At 37.4% G+C, this 18,231-nt stretch overlaps 2 protein-coding genes across 3 annotated transcripts; one reads left to right on the top strand and one right to left on the bottom strand.

Moving 5' to 3' along the window:
- Window positions 1–2,822: 2,822 nt before the first annotated feature.
- LOC123872648 (mediator of RNA polymerase II transcription subunit 1-like) lies at window positions 2,823–16,331 on the top strand. Its single transcript, XM_045917059.1, has 13 exons — window positions 2,823–3,202; window positions 3,713–3,846; window positions 3,950–4,073; window positions 4,388–4,504; window positions 4,944–5,082; window positions 5,584–5,830; window positions 6,563–6,692; window positions 6,994–7,116; window positions 7,443–7,623; window positions 8,390–8,624; window positions 9,238–9,395; window positions 9,777–10,194; window positions 10,706–16,331. Exons 1-13 carry the CDS (start codon window positions 3,044–3,046, stop codon window positions 13,287–13,289), a joined length of 4,749 nt encoding a protein of 1,582 aa, XP_045773015.1. The 5' UTR covers window positions 2,823–3,043; the 3' UTR covers window positions 13,290–16,331.
- Window positions 14,479–18,128, bottom strand: LOC123872681. Of its 2 annotated transcripts, XR_006797508.1 has the most exons (3): window positions 17,729–18,128; window positions 14,943–17,040; window positions 14,479–14,798 (listed from the first exon to the last, which is right to left on the bottom strand). XR_006797508.1 is itself a non-coding variant. In XM_045917127.1 (2 exons), exon 2 carries the CDS (start codon window positions 17,033–17,035, stop codon window positions 16,403–16,405), a length of 633 nt encoding a protein of 210 aa, XP_045773083.1. In that variant the 5' UTR covers window positions 17,036–17,040; window positions 17,729–18,128; the 3' UTR covers window positions 14,479–16,402. The 2 variants fall into 2 exon arrangements, 1 of the variants encoding a protein (XP_045773083.1); XM_045917127.1 differs by having other exon boundaries at window positions 14,479–17,040.
- Between the last annotated feature and the right edge of the window lie 103 nt (window positions 18,129–18,231).

Genomic DNA, 18,231 nt, shown 5'->3' with positions numbered 1-18,231 from the left:
ACGTTCACACTCCACTGTCAGACTCTTGTAGGGACTTCCACATGCCACGCAGTGTTACACTGTCTATAGTAGGGCGAATCTTCAAATGGAGGGGTCTTTCCGGTACGAGGTCGCCATTCAAGCACCTTGGAGCCCCAACGTTTAGCGGGTTTTCGAACTACTCTACATTGTACCATATCCATTACCACTTCAGCATCGCAACCCGTTGAGCTGTCTGTTACTTAGCAGGCGATGGAGAGATTCTTACTTGGAATGTCTCTAAATGATCAAATCAGAAATAAGGAGATCCGTAGGAGTAACGGAAAATCCATATCCATACTAATATTATAAATGCGAAAGTGTGTCTGTCTGTCTGTCTGCTACCTTTTCACGGCCCAACAGTTTAACCGATTCTGACGAAATTTGGTAGAGGGTTAGCTTATATCCCGGGGACGGACATAGGCAACTTTTTATTCCGGAAAATCAAAGTGTTCCCACGGGATTCCTAAAGACCCATCCGCTTAACCGATTTGTATGGGTACCGAGCTAGCTTGGGTCCCTGTAATTGACATAGGCAAACTTATGCCTTATCTGATATAATGACATAATTTTTTATCCCGGAAAATCAAACAGTTCCTACGGCATCTTTAAAAACCTAAATCCAAAGGACGAAGTCGCGGGCATCCTCTAGTTACTTATATATTGTATCAAAATACTGCCTTAATCGAGCTCTTACAGTTAACATATCAATAAATAGAAAGATGTACTTGTTTTTAAAAGCGTCAGTTGCAATTTGCAATGCCATAAGCATAAGCTGCAATGCGATCGACTTGACAAGATGCTACTCTACCTACGAGCATCTTTCTATTCAATTTATTGGCCTTAGGTACCTACCTAATATTTGATTAAACATCGAAAACAGAATGCAGAGTTGCTTTCATCAAAAAACTAAAAGTACACTCGTACAATATTTATGATGCTTCTAAGAAATAAAGATTTTATGAAACTCACGGTTTAACGACCCTTTATTTCAAAGAGAGTCCAAGTAGAGACCTTAAATTAGATTCGTTAGCCTTTTTTCACTTATCCCTTGCTGGCACACGTGAGGAGTTTACTTAAATAAAACCATTCGCAAACATATTTACAGTCAATTTTTGCATTCAGTCGGAACATCTCTTTTGTTTGCTCTTTTTTGTGTTAAAACGATAAGCGTCAGTGTAGAGTCAAAAGTTTACCTACTTTCTTCAGTTGATGTAGATGTCCTATGTACCTATCTCGTGCCTTACTGCCACATAAGTAGTTCTGATAATGCTTTCTATTGAATAGAAACTATTGTTATTTACCTATTTAATCTCATAATCACACCAATACTCCAGTTATTTTAAATGAGTAGAGTGCGTAGTAGGTTTTACCTACCTCTTTGTAGACACTCTTTTACAAAGAGTATAATATATACATTATACAGCTCTTCTAAAATGAGGTTCCACCTCATTTCCTCAGGCGGTTTAACACCTCACGCTAACTTCTTTACCCACAAAGTGTAATATTTAATATTCGTAAGTCGAAGTTGTGAATAAAAGTTAGCAGGAGGCCACAACCGCACTTGTATATTTTGAATAGAGTCAGTAGGTAGATCTAGAGATACATAACTATGCTTAGTGTGAAAATCTGCCACAAGGCAAGAAACAGTTCCCATGTTTAAATTATGACCATTTGTGGTTGAGTTAATTTAGAATATCTTTTTATGGCCTCAGCCAAGATAAGGAAGGTAATCCGAATATAAATTGCATCGACAACGTTTAAAATCAACGAAGCGACGCCGATTGACGAAGCGATATAGATAGGTGCTTACGGATTTCCGGTACGATTCTTTACCTAGACAGTTTTATTTTATTTATCTCAGGGGAAAAATCATCGTACCTACCAACTAAAATGAGATAGAAGCGAGTTAAGTTAAAATTTCAATGGTAGAATTTTTAAAACCGTAGCTAACATATTTCATAATCCAGACAGTGACGGATTAAGACTACTTGATGCCCTAAGCAATCCATGCCTGTGGGCCCCCCTATCCGTATGTCAACTAGAATCGCTCTTTACACCTTTACCGCCTAAATACATTAGTTTTTTGTAAATTAAGATGATGAGATGTATAATATTAACGTACTTTAGAAGTGGAGTAGGTGCGACAACAATAAAAACCAAAGCATAATAATTTATTTATTCATTGAAATGCGCCTTGAAGGTCCGACTAGAAACTTTTTTTAGTGTGGTTTTTGGTGATGTGAGAGTATGAAACGTGATGCCCTAAGGACGGATTTTTTTTTGTGCTTCTTCTGGTGCCCCCTCAGACGTGATGCCCTAGGCAATTGCTTAATTTGATTAAAGGTTAATCCGACACTGAATCCAGATATTGTATTTACTGCCGTAGGTACAATGGTCAGTAAAAAATTGGTCAAATGTGAGTCGGACTTGCATGCGAAGGGTTTCGTACCATCGTACAAGTAACATATTTTTTATGGCGGTCATTTTCAAATACGGCCAAAATAACAGATTTTTAGGTATCATTTCCCAAAGAACTAGTTAACAGGGTAAAAATTATAATAAAACATATAAAAAAAAAATATTGGCTATTAGGAAGCTGATGTATCGCTTTATTTCTAAATAACTTTTTCTCTTCCAGTCCACTCATTCTCTTCTCTATGTTAATCTTGGCTTGTTCTTTCATTCATAGACTATAGAGTCGTATATTCGTAGACTAGAGAGTTACATTTATAGTCTGTGATAGCAAATGGCATCGCATGAAGTTGTCAAATTTGACAATTGACAGTTAATTTGCAATTGCTCATAAAAACAGCTATGAAATTTTAATTTAATCTTATTTTAGCCTTAAAATGTTAATTTATTTAAAGAAAATCTAGAATCTAAGTGTAATTTGCATAGTGTATTTCCTATTTATAAGATTAGTTACTAATCTGTTGTTGAAGAACGTTGTGATAATTAAGAACTTGTGTTATCAGTTTGTGTGTTTGTTGTTCTTGTTCTAATAGATAAAGTTGTTTTAAATATGACGGATAATAAAGCTCTTGTGATGGCAACTGCAAACGAGATGATGAATAAATCGAAAGAGCTACAAAGGGAGATATTGATGGAAAAACTGAGATCAAAAACATCACAGTTCAAAAATTTAAGTGAAACTTCCAAAGCAGTTCGTATGGCCATGCTGGTGAGTAGTTTAGTATTAGCTGTAAATAATATTCTCTAACATTATACTTAAGAGACATATAAGTATTAGTTTAACTAATTTTCTAAATATTGTATAACTATGTTCTAAAAACAAACGTTGTCTGAAATGGTGGCCTGCATTTTTGAATCATTGAATCTCCATGATTCTCCTCTATGAGTTATGAGGGTTTAGGCGATTGTCTGCTATGCTGGCCCAGTGTAGATTGCCAGACATACATGCATGATAAGTGTAAAATTCTGCTGTCCTGTCATCGTCATAATTATGTGTGATTATACAGGCCTTTAGACCATGTAAGAGATACAGGTCCTGGGTTTCTACAATCAGAGAGACCCTATGCCATAGAGTAATAAAAGCGAAATTCGGTAGAAGAAATTTTGAATTTATTACCTGATCTAACTACATGGTCCAAGAATGTGGGGTCCCAATGAGTGTAAAAACACCAGTTTAGATTGTAAACCATTTCTAACCCTCCTATTTTCATCTTTAAAGGATAAAAGATGGGCAGTTGACAGTGCTGATCGTATGATTCTTCAGAAATGCCTTGACAGCTTACAACATTGCATCAAAGTGAGCTCCCTTCAGAGCCTCATAGAGAGGTTGGAGTGCCTTTCCAGACAACTGGGGTATGCAAAAATAAAAGATAATTTTTAAAAAAACATTTATATAACTATGTCTTCTCACTCTTTTATTTTTATTATTTATAAAGCACTGTCATCTTATTTGCAGATTAAAATTTGTAGTGGGTCAATCAGGTGTCAATTTATTCATATCATCTGATATGTTTTATTTGGAAATATTAGTTGAATCCTCTGGTAATGTGAAGGATGTCAAGATACATCATGAGGGCAAGGTTTGTACTTTAACACTCCTTAGATTATAAGTACCATACCATAAATTTATTTAATTGAATTTATTTTCTGAAAAAACTTTTACAATCAAGAAAACTAACATTTATCAAGAAAATCTCTGCAACCAGTTTTTCCTTAAAAAATATGTCGAAATATAAGGATGTACATATTTTGTTTAAAACTACTTAACTAAGAATAAACTCAGCTTATTATTGACGGGATTTTTTAAGCAATGTTTATCATTAATTATTTAAAAAAAATAACTATTAATTTTCTGGTATTATTCCAGTTGTACTAAAACATGTAAACTTTCCAGATAGAGCAGCAAAGTTGTGAAGAATTAGTGCAGTGTATATCACGGGGGGATTTTGCAGACTTCACAGCACAACTGGAAGGTCTTACAGCTGTATACCAATTGAATGCTGAAAAAAAAGTAAGTCAATGGGTTTCTTCTGACACATTTTTGTACACCACCATAAAATTACCAGAGGATTGATGTTTAATTTTTATTTATGAATGGTAATCCGAAGAATCTTTGGGAATTTTTTATTTATGTATTCTGCCAGTAGGTGTGACAGCAAAGATACGAATAGATTGATGTGCATCTGGTTCCCCTCTCATTATAAATAATCCTGTGTATGTTTTATGTGTTTCTTTGGTTGAATATATGTCCATTGCTGGACATATAGGATCTCTTATTTTCCACAGAACACGGAATTGTCTGCATGTGTGCGTGACTTGCGAGTTCTTCCATCTAGTCCATGAAAGATCATCATTCCAACACCCCAACGTTTACCATCAGTTATTGGAGCTATCTATGCCATTGTATTTCGTCTTTGCAATTCACACACATACTTTTAACTTATTTGTAGGTAAAATGTAAAGCATTCAGTGCACTGCAAAGTTTAGAAGAAGATTTATGTACACTGAGGCAATTGCAAAGTTTCATCAAGGACCCCTGGGCGCAGGTGCATAAAAGTCCAATAGGATTCTTGCAAAAAAGGAGAGGAGGTAGGTTCATTTTTACTGTAAGAATTTTTTTCATAGAAAAGTTTACTTCAAATTATGTTAGTACACCAGATTGTATTCCTTAATTATACCAATTAAAAAATGGTAAAAATCAATGAAATGGCTGTTTTAATAATAATAATCGGAAACTAACTGACATAAAAGATGAAAAGAAACGTGTATGTATAGTAGTTAATTAAAAATCTTGTAATATTCAAGAATTTAATAATGAACTTATAATTCTAGAATGGACGATGCCAGTGACTTTGTCCGTGTGGCTATAGATTTATTTATAAATCCCCAGGGATTTATAAATAACTCTTTGAGTTTCCAGAATAAAAATAGTCTATCATAGCATTTAAACTTAAATATACTATGTCTATCCCGGGGATGCTAGCTATCTTTGCACCTTTTGTCAAAATATCATGGGCCATGAAAAGGTAACAAACAGACACTTTCGCCTTTATAATATTTAGTATGACTTTATACAATTCATCTTTACAGGTCATGCAATGCGTCTGACATACTTCGTATCGCCTTACGAATTGTTGGACAAGGACAAAGGTCTACAACCACTGACGGCTGAACTATTAACACTAGGAAAGCCATCGGCTTCAACTGGGCTAGCGTCGCTCGTGGCGCCCTCACACACGCCTATAGGACATTCTGCGACGGTCCTTCTAGAAGGTTCTACAGCTAATAAGCTTCAACTATCGCCTATAATATCCGGTGCTCAGAGACCAGGAAAAGGGTAAGATTTTTTTTAATTATTTTTTGTTAACATTAAAAGAATAATATGTAATAACATATTTATTGCTTGTGCTTGTTGTATGTTATATTTTTTACGATCAATAAATATTCTTTATTCTACTTCTAATATTCTTAATCTGTGTCATTCGTAATCTAAGGTACACTGCCAGTATTTTAATACATATTTCCATCTTAGGACCAAATCAGGAAAATTAGGGTGACGTTTCAATATTAAACTTATAACTGTGATAAATGTGGACCAATTTGGTTTTTTTTTTACCATTAAATATATAGATCTATAAATCGTCTGCGCGGGCACAAAGTCAGTAAGCTTTTATGTGAAATGAGCTAAACAGTACTACTTAAATACCACATTTCAATACTAACCCTCTGTGACGAATGTGGGACCAATAAGGATGTTGCCAACTAAACAAATAAAATCGTCAAAATGCGCAATTAATATGTATGGGAGTTTGTATGAAATACTGATTCATCATACTGAGTCATAAACATTTAACATACTTTTATAGCTTAAAAATCGATAATTTATAAAGATTATGAAATAATGGATAATAATTTAAAATGATTATCAAACTTAAAGTAACAGAAGATGTGAGTTGTACGTAATTTGGCAATTTCTCGATTAATTATTTATTATTATCACTAAGAAATAATTGATTTTTGGCATCAGCAACTCCCCTATTCCCCAGTCCCTATTTGGATTTTTTTGCAGAAATGGTCCAGTGTACGCCCAGTTGGTGCCTCAGAACAGCGCAATGCTACCCGCGTGCTACACTCTCAAGCTCTCCCAACCCACGCCGTTATGTGCTGGGCTCGCCAAACTCATTAATGCTACAACTGAGGTAGGAATTATTATGGCAGCAATAATTAATTATTAAATTATATAATTTAAAACAACTCTTGGTCTTACAGTATCCGGCACTAAGTGTTACACATCAAGCTTTAGAAAGAGACAATCTGCAGCTTCGGCTTCGTAGAGCATCGTCTTTGTCACTCACATAAATCAAATAGTCAAAATAAGTAGTCAAATCTGAAGTTGTAACATGGCAGTTTTTTTTTCTTTTATTCTATTCATTTAATTTCTAAAGCTCGATGTGTGAGTTTTAGTCTATTTTGTAAGTATTTACCGTCACTTGTTTATAGGTTGAAGTGGCTGGCGATTGGGCGAACGCTAAACCCATAATGGGCCTGGTCGCCCAACAAGCATATAACAAACTTGCGCCTGGCAAAATCATCGAGTTGAATCTCAGCAAGGGTCTTTTTGTGGTATGTAGATAACTTGTATATGTATTTTCTTACATTCTTTGTCTAATCTAGTTATTACAACATCTACAATTACCAGTCTCTTAAATGTCTCTCTTATGAGTTGAAACTTACGCTGGAGCCGTCAAAGGGGCGCGTCGCTATAGGTACCTATGTTTCTGGGATCACGTGATCAAGTGAACAAAGTCTTGTAACTACCAACCTTACAGTTTTACCAATTTTTTTAAAATTTATAGCATTAAATTCAGAAATAAAAACAAATAATATAATTAATTATTATTTATTAAATTGCCCTATTAAAGCATTTCTATTTGTACTTGTTGCCCCAGAACCTCCCCGAGCAATGGCAATGCTACTTCCTGTGTGAAACGCGCGGATTGGACGGCTGCGTGGTGACGAGTGTTCCGTTCACGCACCCGTCGCACGTGCCGCCGCTGCTGGCCGCGCTGCGCCAGCAGGCGCTCTTCAACGCGCTCGTCGCTAGCTGCGTGCGCTTGCAGACCAAGCAAGGTGAGAGATCTGTTGCTAATGGTTCCTGCAGAGCCTTCCCGAGTAGTGGCAATGCTACTTTCTGTGAGAAACGTGCGGGTAGAATGGCTGCCTGGTCACTAGTGTACCATTCACCCGTCGCACGTGCCGGCACTGCGCAAGCAGGCGCTCTTCAACGCGCTAGCTACGTGCGCTTGCAGACCGAGCAAGGTGAGAGAGACGGTCACCACATATAGATACTAAATGACGCTCCTCGCACTCATACGAAAGGATTATACAGCAATCACGCAAGTCGAACCTGTGATGAAAGTAACTTACGATATAGGCTATACTAGCGATGGTACTAGATGGCGTTACAGGTATCATCAAACACACATAAGAAATCTGAATCGCGCTAACTTAAGTGCTAATCTCGGAACTTTTATGATTTGAAAAGAGTAACTGCTGGGTTTCTTCTGGCCGGGTTTTCACTGGTTCGGAAAATGTATTCTACTGGGGAGACTCAATAGAATCTGCTTTCAGAATCGGTGGTAGAGTCGGATGTAGTAAAGGAGTTACGGGCACTATACTAGATACATGAAATAAATTAATATTTAAATTATTATTAGATAGAGATAGGTAGATAGAAAACTTTATTGCACACAAAACATGAAATAATCAAGACAAAACAAAGAAACTAAATACTAAAAACAACTGTATGCAAAGGCGGCCTTATTGCTCGGAGTAATCTCCACCAGGCAACCTGAATATAACCTGATTATTGACTTTTGTGTTTGAATTTTGTCAGTGATGGAGCTAGAAAGTGTGCTAATGTTCGAAGTGAGCGCGCTATCGTGGCAGCACATATCAATATCACTGGAACATCCACTGGACGAAAGCATGGCCACTGTGGAGCTGGAGCTCTCGGACCCGGCCGCTCCCCGCGCCTCTGTGTACACGCTCAACTCTCCACCGAGAGACCATATTGACGATTATATTACTAAGGTTCTACAGAAGAGTCACTCTATACCTATTACGCTCAGGTAAGCTACCGCTAGGATTAGGTAGGAATTTCTATAGTTTTCGGAAACTAAATTCGATGTCCTCATTATTTGAATAGAAAACTGCTTAATACTGACAGTAATATTGCCATCCTTTTTCTAAAAAGCGGCTAACTCAAAAAAGTAGTTTTTGGTAATCACCAAAACACGTGGAAATTTTGAAAAACTGATGTTTCTAAAAAAACGCTATGTAGGACCAACATTGTTAGCTTAGTCCCAGATAGCAAACTATTTTAGAAATATTAGTTTTCATTCCTTTTTTTTTGGTGAAAACTGACACACTACTTTGTAGGGTTAGCAGCTTTTTAGCTAAAGAATAGCAGAGTATTGCTTATGATTTTCTAAAATATTCCTACCTGCTGGCTGCTAAAAAGCAAATAAAAATTAGACTAATAAAATGATTTTTTTTAACTAATGATTAAAATTTAAATAGCGAGCAAACGAACAGGCGGGTCATCTGATGTTAAGTGATTACCGCCGCCTATTAACATTTGTAGCACCAGAGCTACCGCCGATGCGATTATTGCGAGATTTAAATGTGTTAGAGCTCATCTACATTTGCCAAAATGGTCAAAGTTTCTTATGGACCTTTTAGGTCTCTTGTCAAAATCTGGGAGCGAGAAGCGGCAACGAAGCAACTGAACGGCAGCTACTCGGCTTTGGAGTCAAATTTTAGCTGCGGCCTGGGGGGCCTCGACCCCGGGGGCGACGTGAAGCACGAGCCCGGCAACGTCAGCCATCCGCACCAAGGGGGTGAGTACAGTCCATTCAAACTCTTGGCCGCTGACAGTTCCACACAACTCGCCTCAAAGCAGGGACCAAATCACCAGTGTTTTGTGTACCTTTCCTTACCAAAACACAACAGAGCGTTACCAGAAGGCTAGCAAAACAGCGTTATCATTATACTACCTTAACACAATCCAATGCCAGTAACCATTTGCCTTATCTTGTAGTTTCAGTGATTTAGCATTTTTCAAACCTGTTACTATTAATGTTAATATCAGCGCCAATATGTATTGTTTTTGATATTCTATAGTAGAGAAAAATGTAAAAAACAAAAATAATTTTCCTAGTCAAGATATTATTAGTTATTAATGGAGCGAGGCTTAATCTGCTTTAAAAATCCGTTCACAGGTTCATACCTATCAGATCAACAACACCATCTAACAATGATGTGTCAAGACTCTAATACAAGCGATTCAAAGCCACATGGTTCTGAGGAGCGCAGGTCAAAAAAGCGGAAATCAGACCAAGGTCTGTGGCCCTCAGCCCAAAAAAAGGGTAAACCAGGCATGAACGCTTTAATGGATTCTGATAGCGAGAGTGACAATTCTGATGGTTACGGCAACGAGGACGATAATACTATGAATAGTAATTCAACTAATGACGATGTTGAAATTGAGGGTCGGGAATCGTCGGTGTCTCAAAACGAATTCGCGTCGGATTTGGAGCTGTCAGTAATGGACGCCCAGGACGCGCTCGGCAGTCAAGACAACAGAACTTCGTCCGATTTGGACAACTCAAATGATGGAGACGTTGAAGATTTAATCAGGTATGTTAATGAGTCATTACCCTCAACCGACAGACGTACAATGCTGGACACAGGTCTCTTATAGGAACTTCCACACGCCACAATCTTGCACCACCTGCTTACCAACGGCTCCCTGCCACTCACTTAACGTCGTCTGTCTACCTAGTGGGAGGTCACGCTGCGCTTTCTATTGCGAGGTCGCTACTCTTGCACCTTGTGATCCCGGCGTCTACAGTCTGACTAGGCTCTTTTCGCGTGTCCAAAATCGGAACTAAAGCCACCGTCTAGAGAAGTGCACTTGTTGATAGTTCGCTGTGTCGGCATAAAGCGATAACTGCGCCCTCACTCAAGTGCCAAACGAGCCTTGTCAGACTTTATTGGTTTTTCGAACTACATGCCATGTTAATGAGTATCCTTGTCTATATCCTTCATTTAATTTTCCTTCTGCGTTCGGCCTATAATAAATTTCGGAAAAGAACGACTCAGGTAATATTACAAACAGACAGCTCAATTCATCGTGTTTTTGTTACAGGAATTCTTTTCACAAGTCTGAGCACAAAAGGCAAAAACTGAAAAAGGAATCCGAATCACGAAGTAGAAGCACGTCTTCGTTACTTCTGGACCTTACGGACGGAAAATCTTACATGCCGTCGTCTGTAAGCATCACTCCGATAGGATCCAGCTCTAATCCGCCCAACTCTGTGTCCGGGTCTAATTTATCATCTATGCTGTGTCTCGATAGAAGGCCTGGCATAGAGATCATACCTATCACGGCCGCTGCGCCAGCCGCCTTGCCCAGTTCTATAACGATAACGCCGATAACGTCTTCCCAGATCAAGTCTATGGACGATCGAATAAGATCTGATAAAAAATCAAGTAGATCAGGCGAAGAACGTAGCAAAGAGAAAAAGAAAAAGCGGCGGAGGGACGACTCCATGGGCCCGCCGGAAAAGATTCCGCCCAAGCAAGACCCTCTGACCAAACCTGTCTCTGTGAGTATCAAACCAACAGACGGCTCTCCGATGCGCTCCACCTCTCCGAACTCACTTCTACGAAAGTTTAGCCCCAGCCCGACTCACGGCAGGTCAGTATCGATTACGAAATCCCCAAGTCCGAGTAGTGTTAAAGGCATAGGTAAACCTTCGGGAACATCCAGTCACCACAGTAGTCCTAGACACTCGCCCGTTCCGAATAGCCCCAAACATCTTCCTGGATATTCGAGTCCAAAAAACCATAGCATCTCTTCACCGAAACATAGTTCCTCTGGCTCGGGAAAACCGAGCATGTCAACGTTAAAGTCAGCAACTAGTGGGTCCCCTTCCGGGAAGTCTGGCACCACTGGCTATGATCTGACTAAAAAGATCTCGAAAGACAGCTATAGTTCCAGTTCAACGACTTCGAGGGAAAAAGAAAAGAAACCATCTAGCCTTTCTTTTTCTAGTTCAGATAGAAGCAGTCCAAAGTTAAAAAACCCAATGAAATTAAAACAATTAGAAATCACTCCGGTAACATGTGACAGTCCCGTGACCGAACCATTAATATCTCCACCTAACGTTGAAGTGAATAAATCAAATGCCCCCAGCCAAGCTCGTAATCGTAAAGGTTCCCTCAGTGCGGTAATAGACAAATTGAAATCTGCTCAACACTGTGGCACAGATTCAGAAATAACAGTCAAATCGAGTTCGTCGAGCAGCACCAGCAAATTTTCAGATCCAAAAAACAGCGCAGCAAGTAGTAGTCTAAAGCTAAATGAAAGTAAAAATCAGGAGTATATGGTTAAGCCGAGCTTAGATGGTATGAAAATAACGATTAATAAAACCAGATCCAAAGAGTCATCCTCGTCAAGCAGTAGTTCAAAATTAAGCTATTCCAGTTCTGGTTCCAGTAAACAATCGTCGCCTCAGCTCACTCCGCCCAGCCAGGGTTCTCCTAAAACACACACCGGTTTGAAACCGGGCGTAATTAGTGGGCCTGCTTCTAAAAAAACTCAAGTTATGCAATCATCCAAATCTGCTAGCGTCACTACTGGTTCAACCCCGCCTAAAGCAAACATGAGCCCGTCAGAACAATCAGCCGCTAATGTTCCCAAAGTGCCTTATTCTAAATCATCCAGTAGCGGTTCTACTGGTATTAACTTATCTAAATCTGGCTCCAAATCATCAGGATCGCCTAAAAGTAGCAATTCAGATCTTGCCAAAATGATGAGAGATAGAGATCGTGAAAAAGCTAGGACCAAGATAATGAGTAATTCTGACAAGTCAATTTTTTCATCCAAATCTGAGCGACATTCTAGCCCTAGTAGTTCGAGAGACGAGGTTGACGGAGATCGATTTAAAAATTCAACAAAAGACGCTAGCTTTTTAGTCGAAGGTTTAATTAAACCTCTAGATACTAGTAAGTTTCAAATACCAAAATTAAAAAATCAGAACACTCCCGATAAGAACAGTCCCGTATCGCAGTACGATAGTCGATCGATGGTAAACGATTTTGCTAGGTCCATGGATCAAAATAAATATTCGTTTTCTCACTTCGATAATCCGAATAGAAACGTTGATTCAATACAGAAGTCCGCATATCCTTTAAATGTACCAAAACCATTATTAAATATAGGAGGCGTGAGTCCAAAAACAATTCCGCCGAGCAAAAGTGAACAATCTGAATATTCTAAAGTACTATCCGATAGTATAGCGAAAAGTGAGAGTCCCCAGCGAATTAAAGACGACCCGAAAGAAAGCTATTCTGGGACCTATCCCCTCATGCCGTTAGATTTTAAAACTGAAATGGCGAAAGGGTTCGCTGCACCGAAGGGAAGTTCCGAAGACAGGAAAGGTGCGGATTCATGTATGAAACCTCCGGCGAGCGGGTCGATTGCACGGAGCGGCGCCACAACCCCTCAAGAAGCAGCCGAAATGCTATTGGATTTTTCATCTTCGTCCGGTAGCAAAGTGTCTGGCATGGTAGCCGTCCGATCGGTTTACCCGGCTTCTCCAGCACTTTTGCAGTTGGCTAAAAGTCCTGCACCCTCACCTTTAGTCGCACCTTCCCCTCATTCCAACTCGCCTTGTATCACGGATGATGAACTTATGGATGAGACGTTAGTCGGTCCCGGGAAATGAACACGAATGATATTCTTGTTTCGTGGCATAGCACTTTGCAAAAGAAAGACTAAGTAGCAGCATTACATTGAATATTCCAAAGAATGTCTATATTATTACTATGGAATCATGGAACGAATTTGTCCGATGGATGCATTTAATTTCGTTAATAATAATTTAGAGAAAAAAAATCAATTCCGTCCATCCGAGATATTGTTTTTACAAATGAATGAATTAGGAACTTTAAAATGTCTCCTTTCTCTATCATCACTTTTATACCTACTGGTGAAAAAATAACAGCTTAAAGACTTAAAATAAATTGTGAAGTAAATGTGAAAGACACACATCTGAAGAAATTCTAAATAGGTAGAGTATTATTAAAAGAAAAAACATTGAATTGCGGGATCAACTTCATCTCTTAATATTTATTTATCTCTTTCAAATAAATACTGATAACGCTACATTCATTAATGTAAATAGTAGAAAACTTAATAAATAGACTGAGCTTTATAAAATATAATTTATTAATCTAACCCACGATTTTAATAATTTATGGCTAAAAATTGCCCAATGAATTGCACATTCAAATGTTAATGAATATTCAATGTACTGCTATTTTAAATTAAGACTAAACCGGTTTTACAATCACCGGTGCGCGGAATTTTTATTCTGTAAATTATTTGAAAAGACAATTTATGAATACTCATTTAGATATCGTTTTGGCGACAAATTGCTACTCTACAGTTAATTGGAAAAACTAAATCGCTATGTACTCAATGGGCTTAACGTCGTCGGTGGAAATCCTAAATGATATACATTTCTTTTTGTTGTTTTGCTTACTTACCTATATTATGCTAACATTTTAAGGCTGAAATTATAATCAATTCATAAATTACGTAGCGTTATTTGTCTAAGGCTACGTACAGTACGTAGGACAGTGTTAAAACGAGACAGCGTTATACTGCTGGCATAAATCTGTCTCGTTTTAACTGAAAGTTAAGTCTAAGCAAAGTCAAAGTGCGCTCTTAAAAATCCAAACAGTTTTCGACAAATAACAACGTTGCTATTAATTGAGTAGATAAGTTATCGACATACAATAGATATAATGATATATAAATGTACATATTATTGATATCTATACTGGGCTTACGAAATCATATGCATAATATACAACGCAACCCTATAATAGACTCAAAAACTTTTTGGTTTGTTTTCTTCAATTAAAATCCAACATTTAATGATTACCTAAGTCAAATAGCATTTCTATCGACGTTTGTAAAGTATATATCTAAGCTAAATAATTACGACGGTGAAGTGTTGCGTATGACATAATAATAATATATTCTTTACACTAATTTTAACTTATTTATACATGTTTAAGCTTTGTTTTATACGCTATCGTCTATATTTATACAAATAATAATTATGTTTATACGTAGCATCTATTTTAAGTACGTGCTTGTGTTACGTTCATAAGCACATATGCATTATGTTCGCGGACCAACTGTGATCTGTGCATCGTCAAATGCTCTGAGACAAATCTATAGAGCGCACTTTGACTTTGCTCAGACTTAGACACTGTTAAAACGAGACAGAGTTATACCGCTGGCATCAATCTGTCTCGTTTTAACGTCTCAGCAAAGCAAAATCAAGGTGCGCTCTATAGATTGCAACCTGAGACGCGGTCATGACGACAGCAAACTCAATCGACTGGTTACGAATTTTATATTCCAAAAGCGCACATGTAATACTAACTATTGACCTAAAGTGGGAGATTGTTGGTAGACTACATTAATAGATTTCAAATAAAAAGTACTTTAGAGAATCTATCCATCATATAGGGGCTCCTATCCAGCGAAGCGAAAATGTGTTTAACAAACCAATCACACTATTAAAAGATAACATGATAACATTATCAGGACGTGCTCTATAATATATCAATAAATAATAATAAATAATTAATCAGATTGGTTCGAGAAAAATCAGAAGTTCGATTAGCTTCAGCTAATAATAACAAAGATATAAAACACAAACTTAAAGGTGATAACTATAAATCAAATTAACATCCACTACAACAAGTATTAACAAAAGCTCTAGGTCACCTTAGTGTTTCGATATGCGAAATTTATTAACGTTGTCGAATTATGCAAACTTGTAGATACTTACTATAGGTATAACGGATAGATGAGTAGCTTCCTGCGGTAGTGGAGCGGTGCGGGAGGGGTATGGTGGCGTGACGCGTGAGCTCAGTGATTCCTCAACTTGTGACAACTGTCACCCCTCCCGCACCCCTCCACTACCCGGCAGGAGCCTACTCAGTTAAGGTGCATATGACGGGTCTGCCCGCGAAATTCTTTAATTTGGTTTTTCGCAATTTGTAAATTAATACGACAAAGTAGGCTTATGGCGTTCTAATTCCGACAATGGCAGTATCATCTTCACAGGGTTACATAATTGAAAGTGTTCAGTATAAGAAATTAGTCAAAATAATGAGTTACTCACAAATTAGTTGATACTATAGCTAATTTCTTAAGCTGGACCCTTTCAAGTAAAGATTTTTATATAAACCTGTGAGGATGATACTGCCATTGGCGCAATTAAAGTGCCATAAGCCTACTTTGTTGTATTAGTTGCGAAAAACCAAATTAAATTTGAATTTCGCGGCCAGACCCGTCTTAGGCCCCTTAAATCTATAGATGCTCAATATTGGAACAACTTTGCAGATGCACAGCACGGTTATGTGCGAACATAGTGGATACGCAGCTTTTAAAATAGGCAATGTAACTACAACCTGCCATGAATGAAATACAATTGTATGTAAGAATTTATTAAAATTACCTATCATTTGTGTTCTGTTGTTTTTAAATAATAAAATGAAATTATAAAAAAATAATGCGGTATTTATTAATGTATGTAAATAAAAATGTAAGTATTATTAGTACGGAAATTCAATGAATGAATCAAATGAATAATATCAATGAATTAATAAAGCATTTACATAATTTTATGCAAAATGCGAATACGAGTATAAGGTTTTTAGCAATAAATGTATTTGAAGCCATATTTCATTTGTTTTTTATTTGTCAAATTAAGTAAGTACATATTATATTAAAACCTAGACTAACAATATTATGTTAATAGTAATAATATCTTAGAGAGCTTGGTCGATAATATCTGTAATATGGGTAGAAGTAATATTGTCTTCTGCTGGCGTAGGGTCTTCTATTATACCTTCTAGTAGCATATCGTCTGCGGGGAGCCTGCTTTTGTTTTTTACGAAATATAGGAATGGGCACGAATCCCGCGGCCGTATCCATAATTTCGTTAGGGTCCTTAAAAACTACATCGTTGTAATAATAATCACCGTCCTTTACTAATTCAAATTCATTTTCAAGATTGGTATCCACATATTCTTGTAGATTAAATTGATTATTATTATAAACCTCTTTTAAACCTACTTGATTGTCGATAGCTTCTTTAAAATCAAATGGATCTATTGGACTCTTTATACTTTCTACGATATCAAGTTCAACGGTTCCTTCATTTGGGCTATCCTCCACGATTGTCTCACCATTTTCACTTGTTTCGATATTCTCTTGTTCTATATCGCTATTGTTTGAAAACTTTTCTTCGTGATTTGTGCTTGAGTCATTACTTTCAGACAATAGCAAATCCTTATCAGCAACTGTTTGTTTTGCAACTGAATTTGCTACGACGAAATCCAACCCTACTGCCGCTGTTAGCACTAAAATTATGTAGCTCTTCATTTTTTCTGAAACAAGTTGATTCGAATGTCAGAAATGGTATATGAAGTATGAGGAAAATTCAGACCTTATATTACGAAATTTTCTGGGTCAAAGAAAGGTGACCGTTGTTCATGGCACAAAATGTTTAAGATGATAATTGAAACCGAACTCATGACTACCATAAGTGTAGTCACTAATCGCTCTATATAGGTAGGTACCTACTTATATTATAATTCCGAAAGTGTGTAGGTATTTCTGTCTGTCTGTGGGCTAGCTTTTCACGGTCCATACGTTTAGCCGATTTTGACACGATTTGGTAAAACTAAAAAGATAGATAGCTTCTATCCCGGGAACGCTCATGGGCTTCTTTTTGTTTCGATTAAAAAACCGGCCAAGTGCGAGTCAGACTCGCGCATCGAGGGTTCCGTCCACAGGTATTTTTTCTGACATTTTGCACTATAAATCAAAAACTATCATGAATAATTTTTGAATGTACCTACAGCTAAAGCCCTTTCATATGATACCCCACTTGGTATAGTTATATTAAGTACCTACTTTGAAAATTGAAAATACAAATTATTTGAATAATCATTTACAAATTTTAATTTATTTTTGTAATGTATTCCCGGGATTTCGGGCATCATTTAGTTCCAAATAAATGAATTTTGGGATATAAAATTAAAAACGAGAAACTATAATTTATAAATAACTTACATAATGCGAACAACGCACTCGACTTTGCACTGGTTGGTATCTTCTTTGAGCTGGATAGTAATAATTCCTTCTTTGCGCTCGAGCTTTTTCCCGCCTTTCCTTCAACTTTTTCATAGCGAAACGCGGCAGAAAAGGATTTTGAGATTCGGCTGTTTCCATCATTTCACCATCTGAAAAATTCGCTACAGAATTCGCCTCTTCTATCGGCTGAGATTGATTTTGAACGATAAAAAATAAAAAGATAAGCGCAAAGATACCGAGGAGCTTAGCACTGAAATCCATTTTGTAAATTGATGAATTAATTTGTTTCAGCGTTGTGAAGACTTTGAAAGCTAATCCCGATGTTGATTTACGAGGTCTTGGTGTCTCGTTTTATAGGATATTACGCTTACTCTGGTGACACACATTGCTGTGCATTTGTTTACAGTATAAATGTGTTTTAGGAAATGTAACGGATCATACACTCGCTTCCAATTATCGCATCCCCGTTCGCAGCTATAGTC

Source organism: Maniola jurtina, chromosome 15 (assembly GCF_905333055.1).
Source record: "Maniola jurtina chromosome 15, ilManJurt1.1, whole genome shotgun sequence".
Taxonomy (NCBI): Eukaryota; Metazoa; Arthropoda; class Insecta; order Lepidoptera; family Nymphalidae; genus Maniola; species Maniola jurtina.
This window is presented reverse-complemented; position numbering and strand designations above follow the sequence as displayed.

Coding starts and splice junctions, on each gene's coding strand:
- LOC123872648 (XM_045917059.1), top strand. CDS start 3,044: ATGACGGATAATAAAGCTCTTGTGATGGCAACTGCAAACGAGATGATG. Junction 7,117..7,442: donor TCAGCAAGGGTCTTTTTGTG/GTATGTAGATAA, acceptor TTGTTGCCCCAG/AACCTCCCCGAGCAATGGCA. Junction 7,624..8,389: donor GCGCTTGCAGACCAAGCAAG/GTGAGAGATCTG, acceptor GAATTTTGTCAG/TGATGGAGCTAGAAAGTGTG.
- LOC123872681 (XM_045917127.1), bottom strand. CDS start 17,035: ATGAAGAGCTACATAATTTTAGTGCTAACAGCGGCAGTAGGGTTGGAT.